This window comes from Nuphar pumila, chromosome 8 (assembly GCF_984573655.1).
Source record: "Nuphar pumila chromosome 8, dmNupPumi1.hap1.1, whole genome shotgun sequence".
NCBI classification, from domain to species: Eukaryota; Viridiplantae; Streptophyta; class Magnoliopsida; order Nymphaeales; family Nymphaeaceae; genus Nuphar; species Nuphar pumila.
In genome coordinates, this window is record NC_143256.1 from 117,870,145 (window position 1) to 117,894,259 (window position 24,115).

Consider the following 24,115-nt stretch of genomic DNA (forward strand, 5'->3'; position numbering starts at 1 on the left):
AGCTGTACTCCTAACTTATTATGCTAATAATATTGTTTCTCTTCTCTCAAAATAAGTCAGGATGAAGAAAGTTGTCCAATATTTCTTTAGCTTCATGTAAGGCCAAAGAAAGTTCCCATCCTCTCACATCATATGTTAGAGGATCTACGTTGATCCTAACCATCCAACTGATGCACTTGATCAGTCAGGATTACTCTACATCCAGGTGAGAATGAGGACTAATTGTATGCAATGGTTGGATGTCTAGGATTGAATGTTGGATGTATCCGATTATATGTGAGATGATGGGATCTGTTCGCTGTGTAAAGGCAGTGGTAATTTTATAGAAGCTGCTAAACATTTCACTACTGGATTTCACCAACCCCTTGCACTCTACTCAAAAGATGATATTTGGTGAGCCTTGTGGACCTCATTGTGACAAGTCACCTACAAAGCTCTCTTGACCCCAATGACAGCAGGTTTGGGGAGAAGGTTCTCAGCGCTTCGTCTCAGGTTCGACTCTTACTGGATGTGCAGGTGCCTTTAACTGGTGGGCTCCATAAGATATTGGGTGAGGCAAGGGGCAGGCCCATTAAGTGACCCGGTTGTCCGCAAGGGTTCCTCATCATCAAAGCTCAATTGAAAATTTCCTATATATATGATGCTTTGTATGTGCCTTGCATTCACATTCTCTTCGTGTTTCCATTAATCCACTTTAGAGTGAGAGGGTGCTCTATCTCTCTCTCTCTCTCTAACAGTTTCAAGTCATAGTGGTGATCACTTTCGTGGAGAAGGTGAATTATAATCATCTCTCTCTCGCACGCGCGCACAGTCGCATGTCAAAATGACATATTTCATGTTTTTAAGTTGCAGAAATGTTGAAGAAGCGCCAACTCCAAGCCATCCACCAAGCACCTCTGCTGTTGACTGCCACCATATCTGTGCAACTGAGTGTGGAGGGGCTTCTCCCCAATCTTTACAGCTGTGGGCTTGATGTCACAGGAGATTTGCTTGGCAAGTCCATCCAAATTGAGCTTGTTAGCACCCAACTGGACCCTGGTGAGTGCTTAGCTCAACATACGCAGAGAGAGGGAGTTTTTCTTTCTTTCCTTTCTTGACCTTTAATAACAGGCTATCAGCAATTACAGCACCATCACCATTATGATAATACTGTGAAGGTACTAGATGAGATCAGATCAGGTGATATGTCAAAACACAGTTATTATTATTTTTTTTGTGTTTTGAAATCACCCCGGTCCAGTCACTGTGTAAACCGTGAGGCCCACTGAAATATGCTGATTTCATCGTTATACCAGGCTGCTCATAAGGGCTCCGCTCATCTGGTAGGGGTGACTTGTGAATATCACAGAGTTAACCGAACGTCACAAGTTCGAAACCCATGGGTGGCATCCTTTGCCGCACGATCGAAGCTGGGTGAAATCCCCAATGGAAAAGGGGGACCTCAAGGGTTTCACCAAGCGGTCGTGAAGAGGGGGGTTGGGGGGAGGAGGTTTCCCTTGGATTATCCATAAAAGAAAGGTGGATCGCTATGGACCGTGTTGATTCCAAAACAGGTTCCTACCAAAAAATTTATTAATATACAAGATTAGAAGCACTGTTGATAAAAATTACTCATAACTAAAAATTTAAGCAGCTCCGCAAGGAACTTGTACATCAAGGTGATTGGGATCCAGTCATCTCTAAACGCATACCTTATATCCTCGCACCAACCTTAAGATCTCGTTGTTGCAAGTTGTGTTGATCAAATCTGACCTGACAAATTCAATATGGTTTGTTTGATGAAAGCCGGCCGGCCCATGAATCATGCTCTTTGATAAGACAACATGAGCTTTTCAATCATAAATTTTAGTGTTTTTACAACCATATATTTATGAAATCTCTGTAGATTCGAGTGCACATAGATTGGTCCAGTCAATTTGCACACCAATCTTTCCTAAATAAATGGACCATGCAGATCACATCCAAGAGGTCAGATTTGATCAAAACAAACGATATCTAAAGGTGATGTGATGATAAGATGCGAGTTTAGGCAAGAATGAATCCCAATGGCAAGGGACCACACATCATCAGGAGCAGAGATCACCATTGCCACGGCCTTTTGGTTCTTGTCGTCATCGCCATTGTCATCGTTATCAAAGATTTACTGTTTGCGTGCTAATTGGCTAAATTATTTTTGTGATTACTTGGTGTTTATTGGAAGGAAATTGTACAAATGATTACTTGATGTTTTGGTGATAAAGGTGACGTTTCTTTAATGTACATATCAGGCACTGGGAAGGAGAAAGAAACCATAAAGGCATGGGCTCACCTAGGCCACAAAGAAGAAAACATACAAAAATATGAAGCAAAGTTGAAGGTGGATCCAGGTTTTGGTGAGGTGGGTGCAGTTTTGGTCACAAATGCCCACCAAAAGGAGATGTATTTCAAGGACATAGTGCTCAGTGGGTTCCCCAATGGAGACATACTTATAACGTGCAACGCCTGGGTTCATGCCCCAAAGGATAACCCTGAAAAGCGGGCCTTCTTCACCGACAAGGTAAAGAATATGTTTCCTCCAGCACATATATACTACCACCAACAAGCTGATATACTGCGTTTATCTTCTTTATTAATTGTCCTGCTTGCACATGCACTTTCATTATTGCAGTAAGTTTTGCAAAAATAACTATGTCAGGTTGTAGTTTATTTCACAGTCATACGCCATTTTGAGGGTGTGACATTAGGTAACAAAAAATTTGGCACACACTGATACTCTGACATGTATGATTTTTTTTTTTTTGAATTTTAAATATTATTTTGATCTTTTAATAATATTTTAATAAAAAGTCACTTTTTATTTATTAAAATATCAAAAATAGTTTTTATTAGTTAAAATAAAAAAATACCTTTTTACTGTGTCCTCTTAATTAAGCCCGAGTCATTAAAAACCATGAAAATTTAAAGATTTGAGAAATTTTCTTCCTCGATATTTCTTTTCAATCAACAAATGGCTTTTCTTTTGACAATTCTACCGCATAGTACATTTAGATTCCGTACACACCATCGCTATAGACACTAAAACTTATAAAATGATATTTTAATAGTTTTAATGTTTTATTTTAATAAAAAAATATTCTTTAACATTAAAGTATCAAAATTTTAATTTTTTATTAATTAAAAAAAAATCGTGCTCTCGTGTCCTATTCTCGAAAACAAAATTCGAACTTGCCAGTCGAACCCCCATGTCTTTGTGACATAGCATCCCTAATCACAAATCTTGCGGTTATTTTGAATTTCTCGCAACACGCACACAAGAAAATCATTAAAACGAGATATTAACGATAAAAACACGAGATATTCAATCTATTGCTTAGACTGAATATCATGCAATTTTTATTGCGTACTTAAGAGAAAAAAAAGCGCGAGAAATAACGCTTATCAATGACCATCGACTTTTGTGTGTACCGTTCCTTTTCTTTCCAAAAAAAAGTAAAAGATGCTGACTGAGTAAGAGCATGTGATTTGGCATCTCATAGCTTGGGACCTTCCAAAACATATATGAATGGGATACACATTACTTGCATGGGTCCCACTTTTTTCCCCATGATCCGGATGGATGATAATGAGTGGCTCATAATAAACCTCTCCACTCTCTTTGATAGATGCCGTTCATTTTTAAGATGAACGACATCCAAAGGCGATTATGACGGTAATATCGTCTGAGCTGGCCTCAGACTTTATCCCTTCTCCTTATGTATGCTGAATCGACAACATTTAATGCAGCCGGTCAAGCCCACAGGCTTTTTAACGTTTTGCGAAGGGAGAGAACAGCCTTTCTTTTATAACATGCTGTCCAGTCTACCAGATATTGGACTATTTTTGCCAAAACGGGTCCATCATGCTTGGACAAGTCAGGAGAGTGGATAATCTTTATCATAAATAACACTGGACCAAGCCATCAGCAACTTTTGGGTGTATAGCAGAAGAAGAATTATCATGGACAAGGACAACCCAGTTGGGTGGTTGCATTGCCAAGTTTGACACAGTCAAACAGTTGGTAACCCGCCAAGGACTCATAAATGAAAGTTGTTGGCCCATGCCAACTTCAGCTTGTTAGTGTACAGTTGGAGCATTAATTTCTCAAGCTTTTAGACCAAAAGGGTTTGGCCTGGTGGCAGGGGCGGAGTTACATGCTGGTGCCCACCCTCACCTGAAAATCTCCAGTAAAGGGGTTTGGGTCTGGGTGGGTATAGTGACCACCCTACCTGGATATTGTGTCCTTCCCTCTCTCTCTCTCTCTCTCTCTCTCTCTCTCTCTCTCTCTCTCTCTCTCTATATATATATATATATATATATATATATATATATATATATATATATATATATATATATAACTGAACATATTCTTTTCTTGTTCTGCCCTATTAGACCTCATAGTTTGAAGTGTTTTATTATAGATTTGAACTGTTAAATGTGTTTAGCATGTTCGATTTAGTGAGAATAGACTCTTTGATCACATTTTTTTCAATGAAAAAATGTATTTTTATGAGCTAAAAAACTTTGATGCTTTCGTAGCCATTGATTTTGGATCACCAGCTATACAGGTGTTTCACTAAACAAAACCAATAGATCACAACTATGGTCTTAGATGTGAGAAAAAATACCAAAAATTATGATTTTTGAAAGGGCCTAATGGTGCAAACCGAGAAAATGGGGCAAAACGAGCACACGTAGAGGGATGGTACCTAAACCGTGACGGGCACTCTAGGTTCAAATCCCATGAGCGCCACCCCCTGAGTAAGCCTAAGCTTTTGTAGAATATAATATTTTTAACACATTTTCTTTACACCTTGTGTGTAGTCAATTGAATATATACCACTTGTAGCGATCAAGAAGGAAATTGTTCAAACAATTGTGCATCTTGTTTATCCATCCATCTACTGTTGTCCTTTGTCTGAAAATTATTTCAACCTTGCTTTTTGAGTTATCAACCACCTTTTTTCTTTGGATTAACTTTTGAAAATTAGTTTTTGAAAACTTTCATAGGGTTTATATTGTGTAGGGGCACCTTAGAGGGCAACACTCTTCAACTTTGAAATTTTGATTTGTATTTGAATTTGGATTTTACTTTGGCTTTGACTTCCGTTGGTTTCGATCTGACGGTTTGGCTCATTGTGTTGGGATGTTGCAAGCTCGAATCCCGTTGGTATCATTGTATAACCGGTAGGGTCTGCCTAACCCAGCTTGCCTTTCAAACAAATAAAAATCATCGGTTTGACCCTTCACATTCCAACATCCTTTTGCACATTGAGCTGGCGGATTAGCTGCTAACCATTTGATCGAGGTCTGTGTACCCCAAAGTGACAAAACAGGTTTCAAACAGTAAACATTGGTTGACAAAATATCATGCAATATTGAACATTTTTAAATTTATCATGTTTTTATCTGTAAAATACTGGAAATAATAAAAAAATTAGATTTTCAATAACGAAAATATAAAAAATACATACAATTAAAATCACATTCTTTTTTTTTATGACAATAAATCACAATTCAGAACATAAATATCATGATAGAAACGTGATATTTTGCAATTATAACGAGAAATTGCTGTTTAAAATGTTTTGACAATTTATCTTATTTTCTCATGCTTTTTGGAAAAAAGAGTGATATCTATCACAATAATATACCTTGGTCGACCCTGCTCTCTCTCTCTCTCTCTCTCTCTCTCTCTCTCTATATATATATATATATATATATATATATATATATATATATATATGTTTTTTTAAGAAATTGTTCCTCCTCTTTTCTTTTCTATTGTTTTTCTCTGCTAGAAGTTGATCAAGGTGTTCTGTGTTGGACATTTTGGGTTACGGGTCCAACCCACAGTCTGACCCGGTTTGACACCTAATAGTGGGTCACGTAAGTGGCCAAGTAAGTAGGGTTAGTGGGTGGGAGTTACATGAATGTGAAAATACCACATTCACGTAACTGCCTTATTTCCCCATTATATAAGGGGTTAGGGGCTACGAAAATGATGAGTATTTGTAACATTTCCCTCCCAAAATACTGTTCTGCATTCAGACTTTGCGGAAAGGGTCCTGCTCACCATCGACATAAGGCCTGGGCTCATTGTGGGCGTCGACCGGCTGAGGAGAACGCCGAACTACCTACACGGACAATGGCGAATCCAGGTACGCTCCCTGTCATGTTGTTTTTACAGGGTTTCGCCCAACATTGGGTTATGGGCCCACTGCTACCACGCATTTCCGCTATGTATGGCTGTGTAGGCCGTTTCAGAGTTTAAGGCATCAGTGGAGTCGTCGTGGGGCGACAACCACCAGTAAGCGGCTGATCATATCCTTATAAAAGAAAAAGAAAGGATGATCAGAATATACCTGTGGCCGTCGGGCTGCAGGGATGATCCGCTGTTGCCGGGATGGTCGCTGGAACCATCGCCTGAAAAATCCCCCGTAGCTGTCGGCTGACAGATGGCAAAAGGGTTTCTCTGTTTTTCCATTTCTGCCGTTGGGCAAGAGGCTTTTGCCGGAAAGCTGCAGAGGTGACAACGACGGTCTTGCCGGCGCCACTGGTTTTCCCACCTCATCGCCAGAGTTACCTGTAAACCGGCGGCGACAATAAATTTTTTTTTTATTTAAACCCTTACCTGTCGCCGAGGAGAAGGTGGGTTTGCCAGGGTTTTTCGCCGTGGGGCATTTTGCCGACAAGAGCAGCCATTGGTCGACGACATCCTTGCTGATGTCGCCGGGGCTGCCGCCGGACTGGCAGGCGCTGCCATGCCCTTCAGCCATCGGACGACGAAACCACCATCGTCGTCGTGGGGCGACGTCTTCTGACGAGGAGGCTGTCGCCGGACCGGCGTCACTGTGGGGTGACGCAGGTCGCCAACCATCGTGCCGGTGGCCGTTACAGCGACGTGGGTCGCCGTGGAACCGAAAAGGGAGGAAACCCCCTTTTCGGTTTCCCTAAAAATGAAACAGAAACCATCGGGTTTCTGTTTATTTTTTAAAGGGATCGGATTGGGTCCAGCGAGGAGACCCAATCCAAACCCTTTTGGGTGGATCGGGTCAGCTTTTTTACTTTTTGGATCTGACCCGGACCCATAAAGGTACCGGGTCTGGGTCTGATCCAGAAAGTATTGGGTTTTTTTTCTCTTGGATCAGGTTTGACCCGGGTCTGCTTTTGGATCGGGTTCGATCCAGACCCATTAAGGAACGGGTCAAACCCGGGTCGAACCCGGGTCCATGAAGGACCGGGTCGAACCTGGGTTCATGAAGGATCGGGTCGAACCCGGGTCCATGAAGGACCGGGTCGTACCCGGGTCCGGTTTGGACCGGGTCGTACCCGAGTCTGTTTTGGACCGGGTCCGACCCAGGTCTGTTTTGGACCGGGTCCGACCCGGGCCTGTTTCGGACCGAGTCTAACCCGGGTTCTGTTCGGGTCGGGTCAAACCCGGGTCCCATTTAAACTGGATCAGATCCATGTAATGCAGGATCCAAACACTATTAAGACTGAATCGGATCAGGAACCTAATCCGACCCCTTCCGGAACCGGTTCAGAGCCGTTTTTGACCGGTTCTTTTCAGTTTCTCACCGGTTCCGATATGTTGAGACCCTGTTTTCATAAATATAAAGAAATATAGGGATTTTGGAATACAATTATAGGGTTTTATAAACTTTTATTCATATTAAGTATGAGCTTATAAGGTTAACAACCTGTTCGGACCCTTAGTTGACCGATTCGGGGCGGTTTCAGACCAGTTCAGAGTGTTTTTAGACCGGTTCCTATTTGTGGACCCTCGGTTTCACCCAAATGAGCATGCTTTTGTTATGTTTCTTGCTTTATAAAGTATTTATTTTGAATAATGCATGACTTATGCATGTTAATTCATGTATTTATTGTTGGTTAAGTTGTGCATGATAATTTTAAGTATGAATTGTAACTGAATTCATGAAAATTAGTTTATGCATATTTGTTGAAGTATGAACTGATATTATGTCATGAATATACATGCATTAAAATGTGTGCATGGACGTGCTCCATAATACAAATAGTTTTTTCGGTAAAAGATTTTGATTAACCGATTCATGTAATCACCAAAGTGATCTGAGTCGTGTTAATTAAGGATTCTTTGGATCGTATTAAGATTCGTAATTATGATTATGTGTGAATTTATGAAACATCGATTCTACCCAAAGGTAGGTCGTTGTGTTGCAAATTTACACAAGGTGTGATAGTAGATGTGCATTCCAGCCCATGAAGCATGTTCGTACCCAAAGGTACAATGCTGAATTGCCTCTGGATTCATGATCTACTAGTTTCACTAACTGAAGTCAATTCCTTGAGAATTGAAGAGACGGAACAATTATGAGTATTGTCGTTTTCATCAAAGTGAAACGATAATGGCTCAACTATGCTTGTCTCAGAAAATGTGAAAATAAAGGGTCTCACTTTTATCTTTTCAACACGAGTATCATCTGAGCAATAATAGTAATATCTTTTCGTTTTCGTTTCTTGATTTATCAGGTTCCTTCCATATCGACGGTTCAAGTAGTATCCCCATCTTAGACGAATCAATTTTTTCTGATTGGAAAGAAATCGTGTTATTCACTTTGGGCTATATGGATTTAGATATGGCCCTTAGAATTGACGAACCTCCCGCTCTTACAGAACAGAGCACAACCGATCAGAAGGCTGCCTCTAAGAAGTGGGAGCGCTCAAACAGACTTAGCCTGTTGCTTTTGCAATCTCGGGTGGCTAAGAATATTCGAGGCGTAATTCCTCATTGTAGGACTGTTAATGAATTTCTGGGAGCCATTGAGGCTCAATTCGTCACTTCTAATAAGGCAAGGACCAGTACCCTCATGTCCAAATTAGTATCTATGAAATATGCTGGTGACAGTCACATCCGACAGCACATTTTGGAAATGAGGAATATTGCGACTCAACTGAATGACATGAAGTTTGCCATCTCTGACTCCTTTTTAGTCCATCTGATCTTAACCTCGTTACCTACTGAGTATGAACCCTTTAAAATCTCATACAACACACATAATGATGAGTGGTCTTTTAATGACCTCTTGAGTAAGTGTGTTGAGGAAGATGAGAGATTGAAGGGTGAGAGGGTGCCAAGTGCACATATGGCCTCTCATAAGGATAAACAGAGATCGAGGCCAAAAAAAAGCTCCTTAAAAAAGAAGAATCAGAAGAGATCCACTGGGGAGAGTTCAAACTCTCAGGGGAAAGCCAAATCCCAGTTAGATAGCCCTTCTATAAAGTGTTTCTTCTGCAAAAAGAAGGGGCATAAGAAGGTGGACTGTTTGAAGTTCAAGAAATGGCTCGAAAATAAAGGTAATAAGTTATTCGTTTCTCATGAGTGCAATCTAATTCATGTTCTATTGCATAGATGGTGGATTGATTCTGGTGCCACGGTGCACATTGCCAACTCTTTGCAGGCATTTCTGAACAAAAGGGAACCAACGAAGCATGAAAGAAGCATCTTCTCAAGAAATAAGATGCGTTCGCATGTCAAGAGCGTTGAGACCTGCAAAATTGTGTTGGAGTTGGGATTTATATTGGATTTGGTCGATACTTTTTATGTTCCATCTTATAGTCGGAACCTAATTTCAATTTCAAAACTTGATAAGTTTGACTTTGCTTTTAAATTTGAAAAATCTGAACTTATTGTTATGAAAAATTCAATGAATGTAGGTTCTGCATATATGTGTGATGGTTTGTATCGATTAAGAACCAAATTCCAAATTCAGGAATCTCACTCCATTGAGAGCACAATGATTGGCAATAAACGTGGCCTAAAGGATGATCAATCCTATTTGCTTTGGCATCGAAGGTTAGGACATATCTCGAAAGAGAGAGTCCAAAGACTCGTGAAAGAGGGAATCCTTGGATCCTTTGATTTTACGAATATAGAGCCATGTGTTGACTGCATAAAGGCTAAGCAGTCTAACACATATAAGAAAGATGCCAAACGCAGCAATGAAAAGTTAGAAATAGTGCATACGGATGTCTGCGACCCTTTTTCACCGTGTTATACGGGTGAAAAGTATTTTGTCACCTTTATAGACGATTACTCATGGTATATGTATCTCTACTTATTATCTGAAAAATCTGAAGTCTTTGAGGTTTTTAAGGACTTCAAGAAAGAAGTAAAAAAACAAACCAGTGAAGTTATTAAGGTTGTCAGGTCTGATAAAGGTGGCGAATATTATAGTCGTTTCACTGAAATGTGACAAAAGGAAGGTCCATTAGCGCGATTTCTAAAAGAGAAAGACAATGTACCTTAGTATACCATGCTTGGTAGTGCTTACCAGAATGGTGTAGCTGAAAGGAGAAACCGTACGCTTAAAGAAATAGTTTGAGCGATGTTGAATCACTCAAACCTCCCTTTGACCTTGTGGGGTGAAGCTCTTAGGAAAACAATGCATATTTTGAATAAGGTTCCTATGAAGGCTGTTCAAAAGACTCCTTACGAGTTATGGACAAGTAGAAAACCTTCTTTGTCATATATGCACATATGGGGATGTCCAACAGAAGCTAAATTGTATAACCCACATATAAAAGCTTTTGATCCTAAAATAACTAGTGGTTTCTTTATTGGTTATCCAGAAAGATCAAAATGCTTTAGGTTTTATTGTCTATCTCATACACCACAGATAGTGGAAACAGATAAAGCAAGATTTATTGAAAATGGTTCTGTTGGGATAGATGCATCTCAAAATATTGATTTTGAGAAAATGCAAGATTCAGGTTCTACACCTGCTGAGGATAATGACCCGATTTTCTCTATCATTGTTCATTCGAGTAATATAAGAAAAAGTCCAGTCAATGAACATCAATCCCAACTAGATCCGGTTGTTGATGAGGATATACAACAACAACAGGATACAGAGGCTCATTTTGAACCACCTGTAGCACATGTATGGAGGTCCACTAGAATTAAGAAATCTGCTATCCATCCGGACTATGTGGTGTATTTACAAGAGTCAAATGATTTCATAGACATTGATGAAGATCTCTTCACATTTGCAGAAGCCATTGAAAGTGAAAGATCAACACATTGGATCAATGCCATGAAAGAAGAGCTTGACTCTATGGCAAAGAACCAAGTATGGGATCTTGTACCTCGACCTGATTGAGTTAGACCTGTTGGTTGTAAATGAGTTTACAAAACCAAAACAGACTCTAAAGGTCATGTGGAGAGGTACAAGGCTAGGCTTGTTGCAAAAGGTTTCACATAGATAGAAGGCATTGATTATAATGAAACTTTTTCTCCTGTCTCAACTAAAGAATCATTGAGAATAATCATGGCCCTTGTAGCTCATTTTGATTTAGAGTTGCATCATATGGATGTGAAAACTGTCTTCCTGAATGGGGATCTGGATGAGGAGGTATACATGTGACAACCTCCTGGTTTCAGTATAGATGACTCGAATAACTTAGTTTGCAAATTGAATAAGTCAATTTATGGACTTAAACAGGCCTCCCGCCAGTGGTATAAGAAGTTCAATCAGGTAATAATGAACTTTGGATTCACCGAAAACATTGTTGATCAGTGTATTTACATTAAGACTAGTGGGAGTAAGTTCATAATTTTGGTTTTATATGTTGACGATATTCTTCTTGCAACTAATGATTTGAGTCTTTTACATGAAACAAAAGACTTTCTTTCCTCTCTTTTCGATATGAAAAACATGGGTGAGGCCACTTATGTCCTTGGAATCGAGATCCGTCGTAACAGAACTAAGGGTGTCCTTGGCCTATCTCAGAAATCCTATATCCTTAAGGTTCTTAAAAGATATGGGATGGAGAATTGTTCTCCTAGTTCGGCACCTATAGTGAAAGGGGATAAATTGAGCTTAAAGGACTGTCCTAAGGATGATATTGCGAAGGCTCAGATGGATGATGTCCCATATGCCTCGGCAGTTGAGAGTTTACAGTACGCGCAGACTTGCACTCGACTTGATATAGCATTTGTTGTGGGAATGCTTGGTAGATATCAGTCAAATCTAGGCATTGCGCACTGGAAGGCAGCAAAGAAGATCATGCGCTATTTACAAGGAACGAAAGACTATATGTTGACCTACAAGAAAGTGAACCACTTAGAGGTCGTTGGATACTCTGATGCGGACTTAGGAGGGTGTGTTGACAGTAGAAAATCCACTACTGGATACATTTTCCTTCTAGCGGTTGGTGGTGTCTCATGGAGAAGTGGAAAACAGTCTACCACTGCTGCTCATACCATGGAGGCAGAATTTATTGCTCTATACGAGACTACGTCACAGGCCATTTAGATAAGAAACTTCATTATGAGTCTTGGTATAGTGGACTCTATTGAGAGACCACTAAAGATCTTTTGTGATAATGAAGCAGCCGTATCCTTTTCAAATAACAACAAGAGCTCAACATCGTGTCGACACATGGAGTTAAAATATTTTGTTGTTAGAGAAAGGACTGAGAATCATCTGGTGCGTATTGATACAATTGGGACGAAGGAAATGACTGCGGATCCCCTTACTAAAGGGCTAGCACCAGGATTGTATTCCCAACATGTAAAGGGGATGAGTCTTCTTTATTCCTTCTGATGTATGACAATACATTATGTAATCACATTTGTGTTTATGTTTTGATTCTCTAAGGTTTTGAGTTATTGTTGATTTTGCATAAAGAATCTCTCATATGGGTTAGAGAGAATAGCATAATAACAATATTAAAGGACCAATAGAATAGATGTGAGACCAACCTATTCATAAAGGTAATTTCTTTACATGCCTAAGCACTGAAGGTGAATTGTAATGTAGTACAAGGAAATATGACATTTCATAAAGGGGTGTTCATATCCTTGACTCATACGATTCATCCTTGTGATAAAGGGTGGCATGTAAACCCACATGAAGAATTAAATCGAGATAACGATATATACCTCGATGAAGTACACTTTTGGTGTCAATGGGTCAAGTGGAAGAATGTTGGACATTTTGGGTTACGGGTCCAACCCACAGTCTGACCTGGTTTGACACCTAATAGTGAGTCACGTAAGTGGCCAAGTAAGTGGGGTTAGTGGGTGGGAGTTATGTGAATGTGGAAAGACCACATTCACGTAACTGCCTTATTTCCCCATTATATAAGGGGTTAGGGGCTACGAAAATGATGAGTATTCGTAACATTTCATTGCCAAAATATTGTTCTGCATTCAGACTCTGCGGAAAGGGTCCTGCTCACCATCGACATAAGGCCTGGGCTCATTGTGGGCGTCGACCGACTAAGGAGAACGCCGAACTACCTACATGGACAATGGTGAATCCATGTACGCTCCCTGTCATATTGTTTTTACAGGGTTTCGCCCAACATTCTGTACCATGGTGAACAGTTTTCGGCCCATAGGATGAGTTTTGCTACCATGCCAATTAAATTAGATAATAGCTTCTCAATTCTAGCATCACATAGTGAAGAATGAACATAAGAATTTGTTTCACTTATTATTTGTTGGCTATCCCAACATAAGAAATACTATTGCGAACATCATCATAGTTGTAACTGCTTAGTTTTAAGCATTTCACAGTTATTAAAGTAAGTCTCGACTTTTCGAATTCAAGCATTGCATCTTGTTTGTTGATCATCATTATTTGATTGTTCATAAGCTTGCCAATCAATTATGTTTGTTATTTTATCAAATAACATAACTCTCACGGCTGACAGTTGTGTACTAACTTTCAGAGGTGGGCATGGTGGTTGTGGGGTCTCACCGGGGGTTTTCTTCGCTTTGGCAGGGGTTCTTAGTCATAAAAACTCTCTCTCTAGATTACGTCTTTGGAGGAGTCGCTAAGAGCAGGCATTGGAAAAAACCACTGTACAGAACAACATTTTCAAACACTTAACATTTTTTTATTCGGATGTCCAATTAGGACACTTTCCTATATTTTTTGAAGGCTTGAAAATCAATGGTCTACAATTTTCATCAATATTCAAACCTCAAAAGTTATATTTATTCATCAAAAAATATGATTCAAATGTCAATTCCTAGCATACCAACCATGCCAAACACATTTGAATGGTTGGATTTGTGAAGAAACCTACACGAAATGCTTAATTAGTGACAAAGTTCGTACCGAGGTGGCCTGTACCAATTCTCCTACTCAATAGAAGTACTTTAATACCAAGAAGTACCACCTGAATTCTCTATAATCTGTTTTCTTTTCTTTTTCTGAATTTCTCAAAAAAGTTATAAATTGTATAGTGTAATGCCTAAAATGAAAATGCTACATGCAAAAACAGAGTTACTTGCCATCAATGACACCTGAAGGCCTTCGGAATATAAGGGCGAAGGAATTGGAAACACTTCGTGGAAATGGTGAAGGTGACAGAAAGACCTTTGAGAGGATCTATGACTATGACACATACAATGACTTGGGCAATCCAGATGAGAGTGATGACTTTAAGAGGCCAGTTCTAGGTGGCAAAGAACACCCGTACCCCAGGCGCTGTAGGACTGGCCGACCTCCATCAAAGAAAGGTACTTATATATACAAGGAGTTTTATTTTTTCAAGAAATTCATTGTTTTGGAATCTGACCTTATAGATGTGATCTACATGGTTTGATCAGTAAGAATCAGATATTCGACCATTCAATTACAGCATCTGAGCAAGTTTTTATAACACTTAAAAAATCAATGGCTCAAAATTTTTGTAATTTTCTTTTTTCTTTTTAAAGAAAGGCAATCACATGCATTATTACTAAGTAGAAAAAATTAGCACAATACAATCAGTGAAATTGTAAGTGGTGAGATGTCACCGAAAATCAGCAAGAAGCCAACCAAGTCAATAAGACCATCCCCATGTAAGTTGCTGATATCTAGATCAGACAACCAGCTGCATCCAAAGTAACTGCGGTACAAAATGTCGTCTCTCTCTCTCTCTCTCTCTCTATATATATATATATATATATATATATAGAGAGAGAGAGAGAGAGAGAGACTACTCACTAAAAAACATGTCAAACCTATCCACCACAGGTTTTATTGGATTTTTGGTATTTTTTCAGAATTTTGACCATACAAATGTGATCTATATGCTTGTTTTTATAGGAATCAGTTCTTGGAGCATTTGATTTCGATGCATGGATAGGTTATTATAAGTTTTAAAAATCAACCACATACAATTTTTATAAATTTTTGAGGCTCCAACTATCATTTTTTCTATCCAAAATTCATGATCCAAGTGTCGATTTCTAGTAAATCAATCATGCTGTTTAAAAAAAACACCTAAAATTTCCATTAGGTAGGTGTGACATATTTTTTAGTGGGTAGGTTTTCATTCCTCTCTCTCTCTATATATAAAGAGAGATAAATAGAGAGAAAGAGGAATGTGTTCATTAGAACCCATTTCCAGTGTGACCTTGCAACAGTTATACTTTGAAAAATTTTCCTTTTAGTACTCTGTAGAAAACTTGTATGAGATTAATAATTTTTCATACTCATGTGTGTTTCTTAAGGAGATAAAAAGATCTATGGCTTGTATGGCATTAAACTTGATAATAAAATATTCAACTCTTTTAGTTAAATCAATTCTATCCAAAGCATATTCCTTAGTAAATATACAATAATATACTGATTAAGTAGAGAACACCTGCACCTATGATTCTTTTTTCAGGGTTCTAGCTAGTGGAGGGTCATAATGAACGCATTCCTAAGATATATATACGTATGGAGCATAACGATGTAAAAACATATTATTGTTTTTTTTAAAGTCAATATCATAATAAAAAACATGAAACTTTGTAGAAAGAAAATATTTTAAAAGTATTGTGTTTATTGAGAATGTTTCGAACTATCACTGATATTTGTTGAAGTAGGTAATAACCCAAATGTTAGGCAGCTTCGTGTAAATAGCTGACAAGTTAGGTAGCCTTTTGCAAATTACTCTTTATTTGATATAGGGAAACAATTGTGGTGCTATTTTGTATATCAATCACAATTTTTTTTTTTTTTTGAAAGGCAAGCTGGGGTTAGGCAGACCCTTACCAGATATCTCTTAAGCCCCATGTGGCGGAGGGATTCGAACCTTAGGGATTCGAACCTGGGCCTTCAGCTTGGCACAGGACCCCGCTTACCATATGGGATACCACCTCGGTATATATCAATCACAATTTACAAGAAGTAATGTTTCAACTTTAATGCTAATCCTATTCTCATGATCCAGACCCACTGTCAGAGAGCAGACTTGGTGGTCTAGAGTCACCATATGTCCCAAGAGATGAGGCTTTCTCAGAAATCAAAGGGACGAGCTTCTCAGTGAAGACTCTCAAGTCTGTCCTCCACGGTTTGGTGCCAAATTTGTGCTCTCTTCTGCAGGAGGATGCATCAAGGTTCCCTTTCTTCACTGCCATTGATACCCTCTTCAACGAAGGGCTCAAGTTGAAGGAACCATGTGACCCAAATACCATGTTGCCAAGGCTAGTGAAGCCGGGTGATAAGAAGGGGGAAGAGCTGTTGCTCTTTGAAACACCAGAATTGCTAGAGAGTAAAGCTTCTTTTTTAATTTGTAGTTTGGTTTTTTACTTTCTTGCATCTCTTGCATAATCTCCATTTATGTTGGGACTTATCATGTTTGTTTCAGGGGACAAATTTTCTTGGTTTAGAGATGAAGAGTTTGCTCGCCAGACACTGGCAGGGCTCAACCCACTTAACATTGAATTGCTCAAGGTGCTGTTTGTTTTGAAATATTGGTCCTTAATTATATTGGCAGTATAAGTACTCTCTTTAGTTTTCTTTATTTTTTGAATTGTTTTCTTTTTGAGATTGCTAATTGATAAGGCTATTTTGCTCCTCATTTCTCTAAGCAAAACTAACAAGAACGTTGCCTTGAGGTGAGGGGAGCTAATCTTGTACCATAAGTTCACCTTGGACCCAGATTCTAATCATGTTAAGCAATGTTGTCAGTATCGGTATCGGCCCTGAATCGATTTTCAAAATGATTCTGGGAGTCGGCCGATTCTGATTCTGAACTGAATCGGCCGGTTCTCAACCAAGGGATGACACATGTCAGTAAAATATTAAAAGATAATTTTAATGATTTTTAAGCATTTTTGAAGAATCAGCCCTGTTTTGTAGGCCGATACGATACGAATCAGCCGTCGAATCGCAAGAGGCCACTCAATCTTTAAGATATGATTGTCTTTACAAGCTAAGCTGGCCATATCTCCCAATTCATCCTGGTCATTGCATATAATCTGCTTATTTAGAAGTGTCTAATCTAAACTGATGCATTTTGCAATGAGAAAAGAGACCATTGCAAAATGCCAAAAGCTAGTTCTTTTCATTATCTTCATCCAACATATTTTTTTCTTTGGTTCTTAATATTTCCTTGGTCCTTTTATATTCACGTTCTTACAAAATTTTATTTGGACTAACAAAATTTTCTTTGGTTAAGCAAGTCTAGTCACTTCACCCCACTTTTAAAAGATTAATTCTAACAATTAGGGGGGCGTCAACCGGTCGGGTTTGGTTCAGACCCAGGTTGAACCAGACCTGTCACTGATTTTCGGGTATGATATCGAGTCCGGACCCGAGTCTAATTGGGCCCACCATGAAAACCATACTCGGACCCGACAAGAACTTCACAAATCAGAACCAGATCATACCTGGTAAAACAAATTTTTTTTTTTTTATCATTTTTACATTGAAAATTTGTGGGTCTTAATCAGAACTCTGGTTGGGCCTGGGTCTGGTATAAAATTTCACAAACTATACCCGTGTCCATGTATTAATCAGACCTTCTAGTCCAGACTCAGGTCTTAATGGGGTCTTCTTATTTATCACCATACCAGGACCCTATAGGGTTTGGTTCCGGCTGAGTCCAGTGCGGTCAGGGTAAACCCGACCGGTTGACACTAACAATCATCACCTACAAAATTTTGAAAATTTTCCAAAAGAAAAAGCAACTTTTGTAAAAATCATCCAAGGTGTTCCAGAATCCCGAAGCCCTGCAAACACACCTTAATAGCATACTTTTACGTTTGTTCTTTGGGTGCATGAGGTTAGCCCTTTAGGATCATTCATGTAATATGGTTTTCAATCCCTAAGATGGCTAATTCTCAACTTGATATCTGCAGGAGTTTCCTATTGTCAGCAAACTTGATCCCAAGATCTATGGCCCTCCTGAATCAGCCATCACCAAAGAACACATTGATCAAGAAATCGGAGCTTTCATGACTGTTGAAGAGGTCCTCTCTCTCTCTCTCTCTCTCTCTCTCTAACGACCAATCTTGCTTTACTGTACCATGTATGCTAGGGCATCCCATCCAGAATCAACCATGTTGAAGACTCAACCAGGAGTGTCTGGGCTCTACCTACTTCACTAATTCAACCATACCTAAGGCTCCAATATAGATCAAGTCTCCAGTCCTTGACCCAACTCCCAATACATAATTAATATGATTTTTCAGTCTTAGATCTGATCTATGTTTCTATCTGTTTAATTTAATGGTCCATGTGCAAGACTTTTAAAGACACTTGACCAAAGTAGGTTGATAGTCATGAGTTAGTCTAGGCAAAATAAATTCGTCGCCATGAGTCGAGTCTAGGCAAAATAAGTTCATAGTCATGAGTCAAGTCTAGGCAAAATAAGTTCGTATAGTCACGAGTCTTCTTCTTTCTTGCTCTGATGAAATATGTGTGTGCTTGCATGCATGGTTGGCATCTGAGAGAAGGCTGTAGAGAAGAAGAGGCTGTTCATACTTGACTACCATGACTTGTTGCTTCCCTACGTGAACAAGGTGAGAGAGCTCCCCAACACAACATTGTATGGGTCCCGGACCCTGTTCTTCCTCACAGATGTGGGAACATTGTTCCCTGTTGCTATCGAGCTCACGCGCCCGCCTTCGTCGACCAAACCGCAATGGAAGCAAGTGTTCTCGCCCAGTTGCTATGACGCCACTGATGTATGGCTATGGAGGCTTGCCAAGGCACATGTGCTAGCCCATGACTCAGGCATTCACCAGCTAGTAAGCCACTGGTAAGAAACTAAACATGGGTTTGGGGAATAACTAGGTGGGAGAATGGCTCATGCAAATGTGCATCCAAGCATGCCACTCTTGATCAAGGATTCAACTATTCTGGGTTTAGGTTGAACTAAGCTCTTCTTGGTCCAACTGGATGACCACCATGGCCCTGTTACTGGATCCATGTCCTGACAGGCCTAGACTGATGTATCAATCAGATCCAATCGAGGCGGAACATTTTAGCATCTATAGGTTGGATCCATCTAACCTCCTAACTTGTGCCACAGTTGTAATGAAAAGATGAGTCAGATAGGGGTTCAGAAGTGGATCAAACTCGTGCTTCACTGAATTCAAAATGGACTCAATTGACCAGGTCCAGATCCAATGGTTTCTTTAATCAGGTCTATGATATTATCTCATATCCTTGGATATGGCTCTGGTCACTGTGGGTTAAGTCAGGTCGAAGTCTATATTTATGAGAGCAGATCAGGTCATATTGTATATAACCCATTCTTCAGTTATATTCTATCTCCACCAGACACGTCATTTGATGGAGATGTGTGGGCTCCAGTCTAGCAGTTCCCAAGAGAGAGATGCAATGGGGATTGAATATAACAATTGGTCCTGATCTCCTCTCCATACTTACAGTCTCACCAGATGGCACAGTCCAGTGTGGGTAATTCTTCATATATACAGGAGACTTTAGTGCTTTGCCTTGTATTTAGGGTGGTTTTAGCAAGCAAGACAAGCTTGATTAGGCCTTTTTTCTGGCCCAAACATGACTCACTTGCACCTTATATCTGAATGCCCAACTGGATGAGGACACAGATCAATATCATAGGAACAATTATCAAATCTTCACAAAAGATTCTGCACAAACTTAGTGCACAAAAATGCTAAACAAAAATGGATTGGATACGGATGCCTCTAGAAGGATCCAAGGACTATTCTATTATTGGTCTTAATTATACATGGATCCGTATCCATATCCGTGCATACCAAACTGAAGAGATCCATGTCCCACATCTTTTAAGCCTTTATGTTGATTGATTAATTTTACATCATTAGTCATGAACATTTCAGCTTTTGGTCCGTGCCATATATGCAGGCTAAGAACACACTGCTGCGCTGAGCCTTACATAATAGCTGCCAACAGGCAGCTGAGTGCCATGCACCCAATCTACAGGCTGCTGCACCCACACTTCCGCTACACAATGGAGATCAACGCGCTCGCGAGACAGTCCTTGATCAATGCTGATGGCATCATTGAGAAATGCTTCGCTCCCATGAAGTACTCGATCGAGATCAGCTCGGTCGCCTATACCCAGTTGTGGAGATTCGACCATGAGGCGCTGCCTGCAGATCTCATCCATAGGTAAGCCCAGCTTGGCCATATTCATTGAGTTCAATGCAGCTAACAACTATCATATTTGAAGAAGAAACATTTAAACAAGTAGGTATCAACCATTTGGGTTCCGACTCAACATAAGCTTGGCCTAGCAGCCAAGCAAGCCTCCGGATACTCTTGTAAAAACCGAACCAAGTTTTAGGAGCCTGATCTTTGACCAAATTGCTGAACCAGGTAAGGCTTGCGGTAGTCGATCAATGTTTTCATCTAAATGCCATAGTAGACATTGATAGACCTCTCAAAAAAACACACTTAATAGTTCTTTGGAGTTTCACAAAGTGGCACCTAAAAAACAAGCCTGATTTTAAGGTCATGCCACTTGTGAATTAGATAGACATCTCAATAGTTACTAGGGGTGTCAATGGGTCGGGTTTGGTTCAAACCTATTTAGAACCAAACCCAGACCTGATTTGAGATGATGGTACCAGGTTCAGACTCGGGTTCAATCAGACCCATCATAAGAGAAACCATACCTGGATTCTATAAGGATTACATGAACCAGACTCGCACCATACCCGATAAAATAATAAATTTTTTTTATCTTTTTTACATTGAAAAATTAGGGATCTTAGTCGGAAATTGGGTCGGGCTCAGGTCTTGTATCAAGCTAACTACATTTTTTGAAGAAACATTCACCTTGTCACTGCCGGGCATTTTCATTAACTGTGATAACTAAGTATGAATTATGTAAAACATCATCAAGAGTTTCATTGGTAATCTTTGTAACTTCATGATTTCCGATCTTGTAGGGGGATGGCCATAGAGGATCCAACGGCGGAGCATGGCCTAAGGCTTGCGATCAATGACTACCCTTTCGCAAATGATGGCCTCCTCATCTGGTCAGCGACCAAGCAGTGGGTCGACGACTATGTCGCACACTTTTATGCTGACTCTGAAACCGTGGTTTCGGACCCTGAGCTGCAGTCATGGTGGTCCGAGGTCCGAAACAAGGGCCATGCAGATAAGAAGGATGAACCATGGTGGCCAGTCTTGGATTCAAGGGAAAGCCTAGCACATGTGCTAACCACAATCATCTGGGTAGTTTCAGGCCACCATGCAGCTGTCAACTTTGGCCAGTACCCGTATGCTGGGTACTTTCCGAACCGGCCAACAATAGCCCGATCCAACCTTCCAACAGAGGATGAGTCCGAGGACAACTTCAATGACTTCCTCAAGAAGCCAGAAGCTTCATTGTTAGCCTGTTTCCCATCTCAACTGCAAGCAACACTGGTGATGTCAATACTTGATGTGTTGTCGACGCATTCGGTGGATGAGGAGTATCTGGGTTCGGAGCCTGAGCCAGCATGGAGTTCCGACCCGGCGATCAATGCAGCATTTGGGAGGTTCAGTGGCAGGTTGAAGCAGATTGAGGGCATCATAGATGCGAGGAACGCTAACCTTGAGCTTAGGAACAGGACAGGTGCAGGGGTAGTCCCATATCAGCTACTCAAGCCCTTCTCTCAACCTGGTGTGACAGGGCACGGAATCCCAAATAGTATTTCCATTTGAAATGGGAGCAAAAATGAAGGGATAGCACAAGGAAATCTTCATGTAGTTGCTACATCATGACATGCACAAGCTTTGCTGTGGGAGTGGTTATCAAGTTCCTGCCCTTTGGGATTAGGATTCAGTTTTAGCTTTTTCCATCCAAATCCAAACTTATGCAAAATCTGATTTTGCTGGGTTCAATAATTCATGGTTTTCAATCTAATCATTTGCATCACTACATAAAATATCATGGTTATATATATATATATAGCTATAGCTATGGTGGTACACTTGATTTACATAGATCTAAGCTCCGAATGTGGAATCTAACCTTTGAATAATGTTTAGCATATCCTATTTACTATTTTCATGTGTTAAAGTTGACTCAAATAGGAAGTTTTATATCACTTTTAAGCCGCCCCTATTTTCATGAATTGTGAGCCATTGATTTTTCACCATCTTAAAAATGAATCTGATGGTGTAGTAGGCACGATAAAACCATATTAAACACATTTGTACTGCTAGATTTATCATTTCCATACAATCAAGATTGTGTACCACCATAAGATATCGTGCTACACAACCACTATATATATATACTCCCACCAAATGGTCCACCCCTTCGTTTTAACCTTCAAAAATTATATTTGAAAGTGTTTTACAACAAATTTGATTGTACAGTTATGACCTTCTGGTCAAAAACCTACAGACTAACTCATTGATCAAACTTTTTTGATACACAGGTAGGATTATATAATATAAGATAATTTCAGAAATTTCAGGATACATTATTTTTTAGATCCTTACAAAATTCTATCCATACATCAAAAGGATTTGATTCAAGAGTTGATTTATGGGTTTTCAACCATGGAGATTGTTAATTGTTGCTGGATTCATTCCACTTATCATGGATGTTATCCCACTTACCGTGCAAATGTGATTCATCGTGGAGCAAATGTGATTCATTCTACTTATCGTGGATGGTTATCCCTATTATCATGCTAATGGCCCACTACAACAAAGCAGTGGATTAACGACAACCTCATTCCGTCGCTAACCGGCTTAGCGACGGATAGTTTACGTCGCAATTTTTTCGACGCTAACTGGTGACAGAATAAATCCGTCGTCAGTTCCGTCGCTAATTGCGACAGAATAACGAACGACGAATTCCATCGCAAATCCGTCGTTACTAAACGACGACCTAGGCTTGGCGATGGATTTACAGCGGTCGCTAAATTATATGTATAGCGACGGATATATCCGTCACTAATCCGTCGCAAACAAGAAAAAATAAAAAAAAAATTATTTGAAAATTAAATATCGAGAACACTATAATTTATATTTCCTGTAAACAAAAAACAAAGTACACATAAAATTTCATATAAAAAGAAACTAAAACAATTAATCGTTCCACTTTAAAATTAACAAGTTTAATTATTTACAATTCAACAATTCTATTTTCAAAACAAAAAAAAAAATAGAACAAATTCAACACATTAATCTAATCATCGCCAAGATTTTGGGCGTCGTCTTGTTCATTGCCTTGATCTGTCTCTTTAGCTCCACTACGCTGATTATCGCTAGCAACCCACACAAGAAAAGAACAGTCAGTATTGATAAACAAAATATATTGAAATAAATTATACACTATATGTGATTCTATCATGTGCTCATATGTGCTCTAAGGTAGGCAAAAAACTTTATATGTGATTCTATCATGCTCATATGTACTCTAAGGCAGACAAAAAACTCTATATGTGATTCTATCATGAATGATATGTGTTCTAAGGCAGTAAAAAAACTTTATATGTGATTATATCATGCTCATATGTATTCTAAGGCAGCCAGAAAAACTCTCTATAGGATTCTACCATGCTTATATGTGCTCTAAGGCAGACAAAAACTATATATGTGATTCGATCATGCTCATATGTGTTCTAAGGTAGTAAAAAAATTGAATATGTGATTATAGCATGCTCATATGTGTTCTAAGGCAGTCAGAAAAACTTTATATGTGATTCTATCATGCTCATATGTGCTCTAAGGCAGACAAAGCAAAAAACTTTATATGTGATTCTATCATGAATGATATGTGTTCTAAGGCGGTAAAAAATCTCTATATGTGATTCTAGCATGCTCATATGTGTTTTAAGGCAGTCAAAAAACTGAATATGTGATTATATCATGCTCATATGTGTTCT

General features: G+C 39.4%; 1 protein-coding gene across 2 annotated transcripts; it reads left to right on the forward strand.

The window, feature by feature from the left end:
* Positions 1–659: 659 nt before the first annotated feature.
* LOC149830377 (linoleate 13S-lipoxygenase 2-1, chloroplastic-like) lies at positions 660–22,137 on the forward strand. Of its 2 annotated transcripts, none has more exons than XM_090016482.1 (10): positions 660–773; positions 847–1,038; positions 2,268–2,536; positions 14,296–14,533; positions 16,219–16,539; positions 16,636–16,721; positions 18,131–18,241; positions 18,728–19,032; positions 20,127–20,393; positions 21,176–22,137. In XM_090016482.1, the coding sequence occupies exons 2-10, from the start codon at positions 855–857 to the stop codon at positions 21,933–21,935; spliced, it is 2,541 nt and encodes an 846-aa protein (XP_089872608.1). In that variant the 5' UTR covers positions 660–773; positions 847–854; the 3' UTR covers positions 21,936–22,137. The 2 variants fall into 2 exon arrangements, with proteins under 2 accessions (XP_089872608.1, XP_089872609.1); XM_090016483.1 differs by having other exon boundaries at positions 661–773; positions 853–1,038.
* Positions 22,138–24,115: the final 1,978 nt, after the last annotated feature.

Bases quoted from the DNA above. Each gene is read 5' to 3' on its own strand.
- LOC149830377 (XM_090016482.1), top strand. From the start codon at position 855: ATGTTGAAGAAGCGCCAACTCCAAGCCATCCACCAAGCACCTCTGCTG. The intron at 2,537-14,295 runs GTAAAGAATATG...ATGCAAAAACAG, and splicing joins GGGCCTTCTTCACCGACAAG to AGTTACTTGCCATCAATGAC. The intron at 20,394-21,175 runs GTAAGCCCAGCT...CCGATCTTGTAG, and splicing joins CCTGCAGATCTCATCCATAG to GGGGATGGCCATAGAGGATC.